General features: G+C 43.6%; 1 protein-coding gene and 1 non-coding gene across 3 annotated transcripts in view; both read right to left on the bottom strand.

Annotated features, from left to right (window-relative positions):
* DRP2 (dystrophin related protein 2) overlaps positions 1-15,476 on the bottom strand; it is a 49,337-nt gene that overhangs the window by 24,924 nt on the left and 8,937 nt on the right. The window contains exons 2-7 of one of the 2 annotated variants that reach the window (XM_037060190.1): positions 10,510-10,691; positions 6,433-6,596; positions 4,699-4,855; positions 2,781-2,901; positions 880-1,148; positions 349-495 (exon numbers count right to left, since the gene is read on the bottom strand). In XM_037060190.1, coding sequence (XP_036916085.1) covers positions 349-495; positions 880-1,148; positions 2,781-2,901; positions 4,699-4,855; positions 6,433-6,479 — 741 coding nt within the window. In that variant the 5' untranslated portion in view covers positions 6,480-6,596; positions 10,510-10,691. Of the gene's footprint in view, positions 1-348; positions 496-879; positions 1,149-2,780; positions 2,902-4,698; positions 4,856-6,432; positions 6,597-7,652; positions 8,476-10,509; positions 10,692-15,476 lie in introns of those variants that run through there. The other variant, XM_037060191.1, reaches the window with a different exon arrangement.
* LOC118996682 (U2 spliceosomal RNA) lies at positions 11,128-11,323 on the bottom strand. The gene has a single exon (XR_005068538.1). It is a non-coding gene; the product is annotated as a U2 spliceosomal RNA (small nuclear RNA).

Here is a 15,476-nt window from a genome sequence, read left to right as displayed (position 1 = left end):
GCTGATTCTTCTCTGGTTCCAGCTCCTCCCACCAAAACCTAACTACTAACCCTCCCACAGGACTCCCAAGGGTCAGAGATTCCCAATTCCAGGCTACAGTCACTCTTCATCAGTACCTGTGTGCCCTAAATGTCCATATTTAGACAGATCCCTCACAGATCTTCATTTCAAGCACTCCCCATAGCTTAGAGGTTGAGAAGCCTGTTCCTTAGCCCCAAATTCTTTACAATTCTTCTTCTATGTAGATCCCATTTCAATGCCCCTTCACTTCCTTTGAGCCTAGAGAATTTTCTTTCAAGCCAAGTTTTATTGAGGCTCTTCCCCAGGGCTCACTCCAGACTTCTCTACCTGCAGCTGTTTCCACCGGATATTTATCTGCTCCAGGGCCTGGGAATTCTCCATTGACAAGTGCACATCAGAAATGGCAAGCTGATGGGCCAGATCATTCACCAACTTCACTCCATCTTTCATTGGGGAGAATTCTTCTTTGAATAGCTTTAGAACCAGGGCCCAAGTCCCACAGTGGACAGAGAGTAAAAAAGAAAAACTATTAGTCATTCACTTCGATTCTTCCCTCTTCACTCAGAGATTTTGTTTTGACAGCACAACCTAGGTGCTTGCCTATTAGGGCAGCAGGACTAAGATGTGAGTGGCCACTGTCTTTATCCTCTTCCTTTATTATTCTCAGAAAACACTAGAGAAAGAGAAGACAGTAGAAGGACAGAGAAGGCACCAGCTGAAGCAGCACTGAAATAAAGCACATAAACTGGTAGTCCTGGTCAACAATGAACTCTTGGGAGCAGGAAATTTGTCAGGGTCAGGGAGGAGTGAGAGTCAGGCATAAGAGTGGACTGTAGCCAGGTGAGGGGTCAAGCATACCTTAAGAGCCTGGATGTGGTCAGGGAGTGAATCAATGAACAGATCCCCAATGGGCTCCCAAGTGGCTCGGACTCCCTCAGCCTGAGTCAGAGTAGTGCTTAATTCTTCCATTGCCCCATGGATCTCCAACAGCTGTTCCAGAGTGCGCTCAATGTGGCGGTGCTGATCCACAGAACGGGCTGTTAGCTTCTCCCATAGTTCACTGGCCACTGTCGCCTGCTTCCACACAAAGCGGCTAACATTCTGAATCCGCTGTCTGGGAGAGGTATCTGTAAGGGCAGGCAGGAAAACAAGTGTGGCCATCCAGGCAGGGGAAGCCCAGGGAAAGAAAGAGACAAAGCCAGCCCTTTGTAAGATGTGCATGTGTGTGTGTGCATGTGCATGCATTTGTGCAAATATTTATACAAATGCATATTTTCCCTTGGGGGAAATCCTATTGCACATTTAGGTGTTTAAAAAATTAAACTCTTTAAGTTAAATTATCATAGATTCACAGCAGTTCTAAGATATTATACAGGGATCTCATGTACCCTTTACCCAGTTTCCCCAAATGATAACATCTTGAAAAACTATAGTATATTATCACAACCAGGATATTGACATTGATGCAATCCATCAATTTGTTTAGAGTTCCCCAGTTTTACTCATACTTACGTGTGTGTGTATGTGTGTATTTGGATCTATGTGATTTTATCATGTGTAGGTCCATGGATCCACTACTGTAGTCAAGAGATCATGTTCTTGTTTTCTGTCTATTATGTCCTGAGGATTTCCTCATATTCTTTAAAAATGGGCAAGGTAAATAGTGAGTAAAATATTTTAAGAAGCACAATGAGGAAAATAATCCAGAGCCCTATTCACAAAACCATGGAATGTGCTTTTGCATCAGTATCTGCTGCCTATTTCCATCCAAAGAAGGGATGCATTTCCTGAAGGACCAACCCAGGAGAGGTTAGTATACCTTGCCCAGCTTTTCCACCTAGATTCCTAAACTGCAGGGTTCCTCTTCCTCCCTCAGACCTCTCGTAATAATTAGATTTAAAGTCCTAAAACTCTAGGCTAATTGGAACTCTCCTGGTCTTGCTTAAGCTTGTCCTACATGATGCATATTGGACAATAAATTGAGTACCAAACTCCTACTGAGGAGCTCAAAGTAAATGAGAGGGTCAACAGCATTGACAAAGGGCTCAAAAAACAAAGGGTCCTTCCATGCTATTCATAGCCAATTTCAGAGAGTTGACTCTTCTGGAAAAGAGAGCTACTAGGCAACCATTCACACCTAATCACCATGGATCCCAGCTGTGTAATAGGAACCTACACCTAGAATGGCCCACTCATTGAGGGAAGGGGCCGGAAGTCATTAGGGTCAGTATCAAAAAGTCATAATCAATTTTCTCCTCAAATGTCATTACCTAACCTTTTAGATTTTAAAAGGGGTTGTTTTTTCTTTTATTTGCTGGTTTATTAGAGCATTGCTTCAGGTCTCTATGTTGGAATCAAGCGGGATGTTTTAAAAGGACATACTACTACTTTGATTCATTGAGTCAGTTCAACCAATGGGTATGAGTCTATTGTTTTTTTCTTTTTCATGCTCCATTAGAACACCACACATGATGCTTCCAAGCTGCATACGGCTTTGGGCCACGTGCTAGTGTATCCTGCTCCAGGCTCTGTTCTCTTTGCTTTTTCTTGCGATGTGAATCTTTTTCCTTCCAACTTTGGACTCCAAGGAGAAAATTATCCTCCTAGATAACAGCTGAGAACATGAGTTTGGGTAAAGCAGGAAGGTGGTTAGTGGTTTGTAGTTCAAGAAGGGGGAAGAAGCCCTGGCTGGTGTAGGTCAGTGGATTGAGCGTGGGCCTGCAAACCACAAGAAGGGGGAAGAGAGGAAGATCACCTACCTTTGCTCTCCAAACAAGGCTCCTCTAATTCTTCAAATGGGTGCTGGGACAGGAAAGCCTGAGCTGATTCCAGTACAGAGTAGATATAGGGTCCCCGAGACTTGACATCTTCCATAAAGACCTATGAAGTTCAGCAACACATTCAACAAGGAAAGAAAGTCTTTCAACCCCTCAATTTATAGGCTTCCTTCTCCTCAGTGTAAACTTGATCCTTTGGCATTATCATGTACCTTTGGGATACCCAGACAAAAAAAGAGATATAATCCTCCCTATAGCAGAAGAAACAATAACTCTTTGACAATGGACCATCTGTGTAGTATGAAATGGGTCTCTCTATGCCACAGGGTAGAGAAAATCATGAGGATTTAGGGATGAAAATCTTGGTTCTCAAGAACACGCAAAAATCCCCTATATGGGTCTTAGAGAAATCAAAACCAGAATGGGCCAGATTATATAAAAATTTTAATTAAAATTTTTGGTTGAAATATACATGGAGAAAAGTACAAAAATCAAAAAGTGTACAGCTCAATGAATATCCATTAAATGATTCCATCTCTGTAACCAGTACTGAGATCAAGAAATAGAACTTTACTAGTATCTCAGAAGGCCCCTTCATTGCCTCTTCTGGTCACTATCTCATCTTCCCCATACCCATCCCCCCACCCCCTGTGGGTAACCACTATTTTGTCTTGTAATACCACTGATTAGTTTTTCTATTTTTGAACTTTATATAAATGGAATCATACAATATATCCTCTTTTTGTATGTTTTTTCTTCAATTCATGTACTGCTTTTAAAATTCATCTATGCTGTGGCACACAATTATAGTTTATTTCCTTGCTGTATTTTATTCCATTCTGTGTGAATTTGTAATTGAGATATAATTGACATAAAATATTGTATAAGTTTGAGGTATACAACGTATTCATTTAATACATTTATATTGCAATATGTTGCCATTGCGGTGTTAGCTAACATCTCTTTCATATGACATAATTATCACTTCTTCCAGTGCATTTTGCATGTGTTTTGAAGAAATCTCTGTTGTTATTTTCTGATTATAGATAATGCATGTCACAGAAATCTTAGAAATTTCAGAAAAGCATAAAAAACTAAAAAGAATTCTAATTTCATAATCTAGAGTTGTTAACCATTGTGAACATTTTTATATAGTTCCTTCTTATGTTTTCATCTGTGTGTATATATGCATAAACATCCATATCAATTTTTATATAATTGAGAGTCTCCTGTATATGGTTTTGTAGCCTCTGTTTTTTCATTTAATGTTATATTATGTTAATTTTCCATGGCTCTATTTCAAACCAGAGCAGGATTTTAAGAGAGGCTAATATTTGATGGAAGAAATAGAAAGGATTTGACTTTGTGGAGTGCTATTCATAGATCTTTAGGACTGCATGCAGCTTGCTGTTACTTTAAGTGTCTAAGCAGAGACTCGTGTTCTTCTATCAAGTTTTGCAGAAGAGATCCCTTCCTGACTGAGAATCACATACCATGGTCTCCACAATTATTATTATTATTATTATTATTATTATTATTATTATACAGTTTAACACTTTCCCCAATATTTATTGCCATTTTTTATTGTTGAGACTATTACACATGTCCCCTATTTCCCCACTTTGCTCACCTCCAGCCAGCACCCTTCACTCCCTATTGGACTTCACACTGTCGTCTGTGACCATGAGTCATGCATATATGTTCTTTAATAATTTCTTCACCTTCTTTCATCTAGTTCTCCCTCCACCTCTCCTCTGAGATCTGTCAGTCTGTTCTATACATTCATGCCTCTATGTCTATTTTGTTTGTTAGTTTATTTTGTTCATTAGATTCTACACATAAGTAAGATCATATGGTATTTATCTTTCTCTGATTGATGGCCTCCATAATTCTAACCTACCGCATGTGTCTCCTTCTCCTGTTGTACCAGGGCCACATCCCCTTGTAGGGGCAGCTGAGCTGACAATTCCTCATCCTTTTGGCTGAGCCAGTCAATAATCTCTTGGAGAGGGATCTGAAGCTTTCCACTGTGATCTGAGAAGGCCTCTAGGCGAGATCTGCACACAACAGGTAAGACCAGTGTTTTTCAGTCTTCTTTTTAAGTGGAAAATATTTTTCCCAAATAAATACTTATGGAGAACATTAATATATAAAACATATTAAAGGAAAATTACCCTGGCTTAAGTAGGAGGAGGTCCAGAGCCCTCCCTCTTACCCACCCACAGCAATACCTCCACGTGGAGCTCAGTGCTAAAACCAATGGGCAGGACCACGGGTGGGGAGGTGCTCCAAACTCAAGTGGCTTGACATGTCACATTATGGACATCAGTTAACTAAGTTGCATGCCCTGCATCAGGCTGGGAAGGGCAGAAAACTGAGCAAGGGTGTTAGAGGTGACAGCTGTCTTCTTGCCCTCTTGCCCCAGAGGAACTCAAGTCATGCCAAACTGCTCATCCACAGAGGCTTCTCAGAGCCTGCCCTCTAAGCAGGAGAAGATGCAGTAAGTGGAAAGGGCAAGTAAGGTGGTTGAATAAAGACACTCACATGTGCAAGGATGCATACAAATATAATAGTCCCAAGGGTCCCAAAGGATAATAGCAACAAAGGTTTAACATACCCACTGTACAATCATCTCTGTCTGCCTCCCTCCACAATGAGCCATGAACTGAGGTCCAAAAGGTAGGAAGCTGGAAGCCAGTTTAGACTATGGGCAGCCATCAAGCCCATTCCCCTTAGTTGACTAGAATAATGATTCATTGCCTCCCTACCACCTGGACTAATCTGTTTACCTAAATTTTTGCTTCTATTAATTCTCAGAGCAATTTTACTCCCCAGGCACTACTATTGCCCAGAGAGGTTGAGTAACTTACTCGAGGTCACACAGTTAAGTCACTGACAGAGTTATGATTTGAACTTAGGTTTATCTGATTCCAGAGCCTATATTTTTCAGCTTATCCACACTGCCTCATCCCTACCAGGGTGCACCAGAAGCTATGGGTTTGGATTTTGATGACAGGGAGTAGAGAAGAAAAGTGTGGGGTGGGGGATAAACACATGGGTAGGGAAAGGAGGAAAACATATAGAAATTGCCTTCCAGTTCTTACTAATTTGCCCTTAGTTTGTGGAATGCAAGGTGGGTTAATAACCAATGGATGGGAATAGAAGGATAAAAGGATGAGAGAGAGAGCAGATGAGATCTACCAGGCTGAAAAACAAGTATGAGAAGAGGAGGAAAGAGTAATCATATCCCTCATTTGTATATCAGTGACTTTAAATTTAGTATTTCCATATCTTATTTGAATCCTTGTCACAACACTGTGAGGCAGTAAGGACAGGTATTATTCCTACACCCATTTTTCCCAAACAAATGGAAGCTCAAATTCAGGTAACTCAAACCACTTTATTCAAGGTGACACAGCTACTTAAACCTGAGGCTAAAATCCAAGTCTCCTGACTTCTGACTCAGGGCTCTTTCCCCAATGCCAGAGAAGGAAAGGGGAGAAAAGGGGACAGTGAGGCTGATGAGAGGGTGATACATAGGCTGAGGGGAGAATGAGGGGAGTAGCAGCAAAAGGAGTCCAACACTGTTTAAGACAGATCCCCAGGGCCCCTGTTTGTAGGCAGCAGGACTTACCGGAGATTGTGAGACTTCTTCTTGATTTCGTTCCAACACAGATTCATGGCTGATGATTCCAGGATTCCAATGGCACCAACAGACCCGTTGAACAACTGTGGGCTTAGGAAGAAAACCCCAGCACCATCCTAAGGAGGTGCAGGGGAGGTGGCAGCAGCTCTAACCTGGACAAAAACACAGACATCCTGTGATCCCTGGAGTGTGCCACACCCTGATCTACAGGAAGACAAGGATAGGTCAGATGTAAACAAGGGAAGAGAAGAGTTGTTACAGAATGTGTTTGTGGGTAAGATAAAGGACAGTTTGGTGACTGTTCATTTCAAGGTCCACTCTTGGTATAGGTTGATCACATATGACTCCTGACTACTATCAGTATTATCCTATTATTGTAAATTCTGCTAGGACGTGATCCTGGAAGTCCTTGCATTAGGTAAGAGCTGCTCAGAATTGCCCAAATACTGGCAACCACTGCATTCAAGGTAAGCTGTAGGCTCCTATTTCAGGGTCCCATACTTTATCCAGCCTCTGGAAAAAACAAACCTCAGCGGCTAGCCCTCTTCCCCAACCACATTTCCCACCACAGTCAGGAAGCCTGGAAATTCTCCTTAAAAGCACTGTTTATCTTCCAAGGATTTTGAAAGGGCTAAAGCAGCATTTTGGATCTTGACCTCCAAATGACCCTGACCAGAATGGAGAGCTAAGAGGACCACCCATAGAACCTGTCAAAATATTGCCTTGGCCACTCAATCTCAGAGTTCATCACTTGCTCACCCTGTGGGGCAATGTGGGGTTTTGGGGGAATAGTCCTATGCCAAATAGCCCTAAGAAATTAGCTACCTCCAGCACAATGCCAGGACTACCCAGCCATGGGGGGCAGTTGGGGATGGAGGGAGATGGAGTGTGGAGGAAGAAATCTCAGCTAAGATTCTCCACCCCAGCCTGGGGAAACCCACCACCTGCCTCTCCACCTGCTTGCCTTCTGTGGAAAGAACACAGTCCTGCTGGTGGTTAAGACTGTCTAGCCTCCCTTTCCCCTCAAGACTTCCTCCCAACACAAAACTTCCTCCCCACACAAGAATCTTCAGGCAATTTAGAAAACCAATCATTCCATTAAAACCACAGCTTACAACCACACACTAAAAGGGAAATGAGGGAGCAGCCAGGTTCTGGGGCAAAACTCTCAATTCAATCACTCTGCATCCCCATGAAGCTGACACTACCTGTGCTGCCTGGGGACTCCATGGCAGGATTGGGCAGCTCCATTATTATCCCTCAGCACAAATCCAGACCCAGTGCCTGGTGAGCCATAGGCAGAATCCTGACAGGCTTTGAGCAGACTCCCTCAGGGAGGGCAGGCAGAGCTTAGTTAGGCTGGGAGGTGGGAGCTGTCACCCTGTTTGTTTACTGACCCCCCAAGAATCTGGAGGGGGTGGCTATGTCAGGGCTCAGCTGGTGAATCAGAGCTTTGTCCCTGGTGAATTCCAGCTTGCTCCAAACTGGGCCTGCCACACTGGGGATAGGAGGTCCCTCCCAGACGGGCAAGGCTGGCAGGAGTGGGACTGGGCATTCCACAGTGATGAGGAGGGGCATACAGAGGGTAGCTTCTGCTGACTTATTTTTACTTGCTATGGAAGACACAAAGGACTGACTCTGCTTCCAGGCCCACCCCTCCTCTGAGATGGAGGGAAGAATCAGACCACTTTGGTGACAAATCTCTCTGATAAGCAATTTTCCAAAGGCCTGGCAGAAGGATGGGCTTAGAAATAAGCCTTGTCCTTGACTAAGACAGTGTCCTCAGGCAGTGAGGGATGTGTGTAGTACATCTGGGGATAGAGTCATGGGACTACAGGATCAGGTTGTTGGACAGCAGATCTATCTGAGATTCCTGTGAAAACTCAAGAGTACTCTGCCCTGCCTTTGGGAGGCAGAGAGGGGTAGAGGGAAAGTCATATCCATGGCCCCCAGACTCTCACCACACTCTAAGACCAGGGCAAAATGGATGGTCTATGGACATCCCTATGGACCTCTGCAGGGGGAGGAGAGGGGAAAATGGAACTCAGTGACTCTACACAGGGATTTAGTTCCAAGGAAGCTCTTGTGCCTTTCCTATGCTTCCCTGGGCCACTGGCATGGCAGACAGGGTCCCTTATGGAAATGACCACTCTCCTCTAGCAAGACTTGTCTGGGAAAAGGTTAACATTCCTGAGTTGGGCCCCCATACCTCAGCACTAAAGGAAACACTTCATGTTTACCAAAAAGGGTTCTGTTCCCATCTTCATTTATCTCCCACAGAGTCTTCTGGGCTTTCCACAGTTCCAAATAGTTTCCATGCTGAGAACCACCTACAGGAATAGTTGGAACAACTGCCTGACCCTTTCTTGGGGTCTGGGTTGGAGCCATCGGGTGGGTGGGGGATGGCAAGGATGGCAGTCCAAGAAACAAGAAGTGGCTCTAGCTCCAGGTCACAGCTTTTCTTGTGCTGGAATAATGGGACTCAAGCCAGTCTTGTAGATTATTCTGGACTGGGAACACCCCCAAGTTAGAAATGGCCCCTTGTGACCCAGCCACAACCAACTTCTCTTGGTTCTGTAGGAAGCACCCACAATGAGCTGGCTCTACCCATGTTAGCCTTTCATTTCCTCTAGCCTTCTTAGTTTCTTAGCCACCCACTCAGCTCCCTTACTATGTTTTTTCATGCTGTTGTTCCCTCCTAGTTCCCCTTTATACTCACAAGTCCATATAACAGAGCCAAGCAAACAATAGGCAAATAATAATAGTAATTGTTTTCTTTCTCTATCAAAGACCTTCTACTTCTGGCCTTCTACATCTGGCCAAGATGTTTTCTTCTCATCTCCACTCCCCACAGGTCTTTCTCCTCATATCTTGAAACTTTAAGACAAAGTTAGGGCTATAGGGAAGAAAGGAAGATAAGTAACTGGATATTGGCAGAGCAAAAGGGTTGGTCTCTCCATTCTCAATCACAAAATGAAGCCTGTATGTCCCCATGACTATGAAAGGGGCAGACTATGAGCAGGGCAACCATTTTGAAAGGGCCCAAGTTTCTCAATCCCTTGACTCTATGAAAGTCCCACTCTGGGGAAGACGTAGTTGCACCGAGGGACACTGTCTTTGAGAACTTGTTAAAAATAGCACTTTTCTCTGGCTAGATATGGGGAAAATAGCTCAGAAGAAACATGGATCATATGCCTCTCTGTACCTTGACTTCCCCTCACTATTCTTTCCCAAAATGGGCTCCCCAGTACTCACATTCTCCATCTCTGCCACCTTTCTCCATCCCTTCCTCCTCCCTGTATATTCAGCTGCTGCCTAAACCCCAGCAGTGACTTGGCACAGTGGCCCACCTGTGAAAAACTGGGAGACATAGTAATCTTTCAACCCCCATGGCTTCTGGACCCAAAGCACTGTAATGAAAGCCGAAATATGCTTATGCTTCTCCCTTGTCCACTCAAATTTCCTATGGGCCTCCTTGGCTGTCCTCTTGGGATTACTGTCCCTCACATATTGTCTCCCTACCTACCAATATACACAGGCAGGCACACACAGTACCACAACTACACTCCTAGGAAAGGAGAGAGCAAGGAGATGATGGTGTGAAGCTCTAGAGATTCTCAGTGGAACTGAGCCAGGAGCTTCAAGTAAGACTAGGAACTGGAGAGGAGCAAATGGAAGAAGAGAGAACATTCTTCAGGTACAGAATATGAGGTACACCACAGAGAAGTCAAGGCAAAAGAAAGTCCTGCCTTGTCCTAGGCCATGCCCTGTAAGAACATACTCTTCTGGAACCCTCCTTGGGAGGTTAACATGGAACCTGCCCCCTCAACCACAGTGCACCCTTTCGCTTGCCCAGTCCAATACACTCCCTTGCCCCATTCTCCCCATAAAAGGCTTCACAGGTGACAAGAAATGGGCCAGAAGGAAGCTCTGTGCTATCCAAGGGGTTTTATTTATATGGAGAATGCCCCTGAGCCTTAGGAAGCATGGATACCCACAAGAACACACATAGAACTTGTGTTCACATTTTCTCCACACATCTTCTTTTTGCTATTAGCCTCTTACCTGAAGCTGGGGGCAGGTGCTTCAGAGGCTTCTGCTGTGATGGAACTGATCAGCTGCCCACCACTCGTGACATCATGGAAAGGTATAAGGACATCCCTGTATGACCACAGGTTGCATCAGAACCAAGTATCATGAGGGATAAGGATGGGCAGTGCACCATACACTGAGCATAAGCACCATACCTGGAAGGGTATCAAGAGAAGATTTAGAGTCAAGATGTAGAAAAGGCCTATGAACCCAGCACTTACCAAGAGGTACCTATATCAATATATTCAAACCTTACTGGCCTACCCAGTAGTTTTTCCCATGTAAACATATACCATAAAATACTATTTCATTATTAATCAAGGAAGTATTTATTGGTTATCTATTATGCTTTGTGCTAGAAACATAAAGATGATTTGCAGTCTGAAATCTCACAGCCTAGGGATGAGGGTGGGGAACAGTCCAGTCAAATAAGCTGATAATTATTATAAACTTATTATGTGGCAAATGCTATAATTAAAGTTTGACCAGAAGGCTAAGGAAGCACAGAGTGGAGAACAAACTCTACCAAAGAATGTGCAAAGATTTCAGAGAGACTGTATTTGAGGTGAGTCTTATGTTTTGTTTTTGTTTTTTTTGTGCTCTGTTCCCAGAAGTACTGCAATACCAGGTTGATGCAATACCAGGAGTGGATGGTGCAAGTTCCTATTCCATCTCCCAGCTCCAAAAATTCATTTAATATAATGTCTTTGGATAGAGGATGTATCAGGTATTAAACTGATATGAACAGATACTACATTTGACCTTAGCCAAAAGGCCGAGAAGCTATGAGGTGAGTCTTATTTTTAAAATATATTTTTATTGAATTTATTAGGGTGATATTGGTTAATAAAATTATATAGGTTCCAAGTGTACAGGTCAATAATACATCATCTGTATATTGTATTGTGTGTTCACCACCCAAAATCAAGTCTCCTTCCATCACCATTTATCCCTGGTTTACCCTCTTCTGCCTCCCTTACCTCCCTTTACCTCTGGTAATCATCATACTGTTGCCTGTATCTATGAGTTTTTTCCCTTTGTTCCTTCACCCTCTCACCCAGCCTCCCAACCCCTCTCACCTCTGACAGGCATCAGTATGTTTTCTATATCTATGAGTTTGTTTCTATTTTGTTCATTAGTTTCCACATATGAGTGAAATCAGATAGTATTTGTCTTTCTATGACTGGCTTATTTCACTTAACATAATACCCTCTAGGTCTATCCATGAGGTAAGTCTTGAAGGACAAGTAGATGTTTGCCTTTGCATAGAAAGGGATAACAGCATTCCCAGCAGAGGGATCCACCTGTGCAAAGGTGGATGTCACAAAAAATCTTAGCATGTTCAGAGAACAATAGGCTCAGTATGTCTAGAATTTAGGAGGCACAGAAATCAAAAAGAAAATGGTGCCTGCCCCCAAGGAGTTCACATACAGAGAGAAAAGACATGGGTAAAGCCAGGCCATAAAGTGTTATCTGCATCAATAATAGAAGTATTGATGGAATGGAGTAAAGGGATAGATGAGGTGAGTTCCACTTGGTCAAGTCAGGAACAGTATCTCTAGAGGAAATATACTTGAGGTCAGTCATGAAACAGAAAGCAGTTTGTCATTGAAGAAGACAAAACAAAAAAAAAAGAATACTCCAAACAGCATGAAAATAAATTGTATGATATGACCAGAGTATAAGGTAGGTGCCCTGTGGGAAGTAGCAGATGAGGTTGGAAAATGATGTTGTGGCCAGAGACTTCCGCCAAGATGGAGGCATAGGTGGAAACACTGTGCCTTCTCCCACAACCAAGTTTGAATACAACAAAGGTTTGGAGAACTAGGACACACCCAAAGACTAAAAAACGGAATTATACGGAAGTCCGACAACTACGAACCGTTCAATGGGACGGTAAGAGAGGCGGAGCCAGCAGCGGAGCTGGGTTGGGCAGGACATATCCCCCCGACCTAGGCGCACAGGCAGCCCGGAACCAGTCGGGTGCGGGGCAGGCTGACCATGGTAGCACATTCGCACACAGTGAGACGGACCACGCAGGCCCCAGGGGGTGAACCCAGTGGTGGAGGGCTGACGGCGGTGGCACACTCGCGTGCAGTGGAACGAAACGCGTGGGCCTGGTGACGGTGGTGGCTGCGGCGCTGGTGGGGGACACGGCGGCAGGCGGCAGATGGGAAGCCATTGTCCCTCTTTGACCCTGCCCCCACATACAACATCACAACCCAGCGACTGAGTTGCCCTGCTCTGGTGAACACTTTAGGGCTCCGATCCTGCTACGGAACAGGCACGAACAGCCCAAAAGATGGTGCAAGAAGAACTCAAAGTCCCAGAGCCAATAACTCTAAGCGACTGAGAAATTGCCAGCCTCTCAGAAGCACAATTCAAGACACTATTTATCAGGATGCTCACAGAACTGGTAGATTATAGTCACAAATTAGAGGAACATATGAAAGCTAAACTAATTGAAATGAAGGGAGATGTCCAGAAAACCAATAGCGATGGAAAGGAAACTGGGACTCAAATCAATGGAATGGACCAGAAGGAAAAACGAAACATCCGACCAGAAAGGAATGAAGAAATGAGAATTCAAAACAATGAGGAGAGGCTTAGGAACCTCCAGGACATCTTTAAATGTTCCAACATCCCAATTATAGGGGTACCAGAAGGGGGAAAGAAACAGCCACGAGTGGAAAACTTATTTGAACAAATAATAAAGGAGAACTTCCCCAGTCTGGCAAAGGAAATAGACTTCCAGGAAATCCAGGAAGCTCAGAGAGTGCCAAAGAAGTTGGACCCAAGAAGGAACACACCAAGGCACATCATAATTACATTAGCCAAGACCAAAATGAAGGAGAGAATCCTAGAAGCAGCAAGGGATAAGGGGACAGTCACCTACAAAGGAGTACCCATCAGACTGTCAGCGGATTTCTCAAAAGAGACCTTACAGGCAAGAAGGGGCTGGAAAGAAGTATTCCAAGTCATGAAATCCAAAGACCTACAGCCAAGATTGCTTTATCCAGCAAAACTTTCATTTAGAATGGAAGGACAGATAAAGTGCTTCTCAGATAAGGTCAAGTTCAAGGAGTTCATCATCACCAAGCCCTTATTATATGAAATGCTAAAGGGACTTATATAAGAAAAAGAAGATGAAAAATATGAACAGTGAAAGGACAGCAAACACACAGTTATTAACAACCACACCTAAAACAAAAGCAAACCAAGAGGACAGCTAGATCAGGAGTGGAACCATAGAAATGAAGAACACATGGAGGGTTAGAGACAGGGGGGTGGGAGGAGGAGAAGGCGGGAGAAGGCACAGAAAATAGCATAGATGGTAGGTAGAAAATAGATAGGGGGAGGACAAGAATAGTGGGGGAAATATAGAATCTAAAGAACTTGAGACACGTGGTTATAAACTAAGGGGGGGAGAATGGTGGGGGAGGGAGTGTGCAGGTGGAGGGGAATGAAGGGGGAATAGAACAACTGTAATGGTATAATCAATAAAATATATTTTAAAAAAAAGAAAAAAAAAGAAAATGATGTTGTGGCCAGACTGGGTCGTGCCTTGAATGATGATCAGAGGATTCTAGGCTTTCTCTTGTAGACAACAGGGAGGAACTGAAGACTTTAAGCCAGGTAATGACATGACAAGATTTGCATTTTAGAAAAAGCCCTCTGCCTTCCTTGTGAAGTGATTCTCCCAGGGAAAAAATCCATTGAGAGCTGTTATAGGCAGGCAGTTTTGCTAAGAATGGAGCAGATAGCATTGCTTTGATATACACTGAAGAGGTAAAGTGTATTGGGCTCCATGATCAACTGGATGCAAATTGAAGAGTGAGGAAGTGAAGGAGTCAAAAGTTTCTAATTTGGGAGCTGGGTGGATAATGTCACCAACAGTAAGAAAGAGAAGGCAGGAGAAGGAGCAAATTTGGTGTGGTAGGGGGTGAGGGCAGTGCTCCATTATAAGCTATGCTTGAGACATAGTCACCTTTAGATGTTAGAAGCTAAGCTTAGAAAAGGAAGATATGAATGAAGAAGTTAGATGTTTAAACCAATTGACAGGTTAGTAAATATACACCAATGTGATGGGAATGGGTAGCAAAGACAGTGCTTGCAAATGATAAAAATGACATCTTTTAGTGATGGGCAAAGACATGCAAACCCTAATCCAAAGGGCAGGAAGTGAGCATCTTTAATCCCTAATGCTGATAATTAAACACTATTTTTAGTCTCTATTTCATCAGTAACCAACACTTTGGGTATAAGGAGGATCCCCTTTTTAAATTTATTTATTTATTTATTTTTAGAGAAAGGGGAATGGAGGGAGAAAGAGAGGAAGAGAAATATCAATGTGCAAGAGATACATCAGTCGCCTCTCACACATCCACAACTGGGGACCTGGCCCGCAACCCAAGCATGTGCCCTGACTGGGAATTGAACTGGCAACCTTTTAGCTTACAGACCAGCACTAAATCCTCGGAGTCACACCAGCCAGGGCAGAAGGATGCCTTCTTGAGATAAAACATATATGTCTCACTTCACCCACTTATACCTACAATAGTAGCTATATTTTCAGTACATAAAGAGTGAGAAAAACACCCATTTAAAAATCCGTAGACTCCTTCAATGAAGTACCTATCCCTCCACCTCAGGGGCCCATGGTCCAAACATTGGAAACTATCACAGATCATGAAGGTGCAAAAAATTACAGACAATTTCTAATAGTCAAATTCCCTAGATATTACACAGCTACACAGCTCCTCATCCCCAAAGAGATTCCCTGAAGAATGGCTAAAAAGGTGGTTCCCACCCTGACTGGTGTGGCTCAGAGGGTGGGGTATTTTCCTGCAAACTGAATGCTTGTCAGTTCAATTCTATCCAAGACACATGCCTGGGTTTTGGGCCAGGTCCCCAGTCAGGGGCATGTGGGAGGCAACTGA

This window comes from Sturnira hondurensis, unplaced genomic scaffold (genome assembly GCF_014824575.4).
Source record: "Sturnira hondurensis isolate 20B ecotype Veracruz unplaced genomic scaffold, ASM1482457v3 Scaffold0011472, whole genome shotgun sequence".
Taxonomy (NCBI): Eukaryota; Metazoa; Chordata; class Mammalia; order Chiroptera; family Phyllostomidae; genus Sturnira; species Sturnira hondurensis.
Note: the sequence above shows the minus strand (reverse complement) of the source record. Positions and strands in the feature narration are given on the sequence as shown.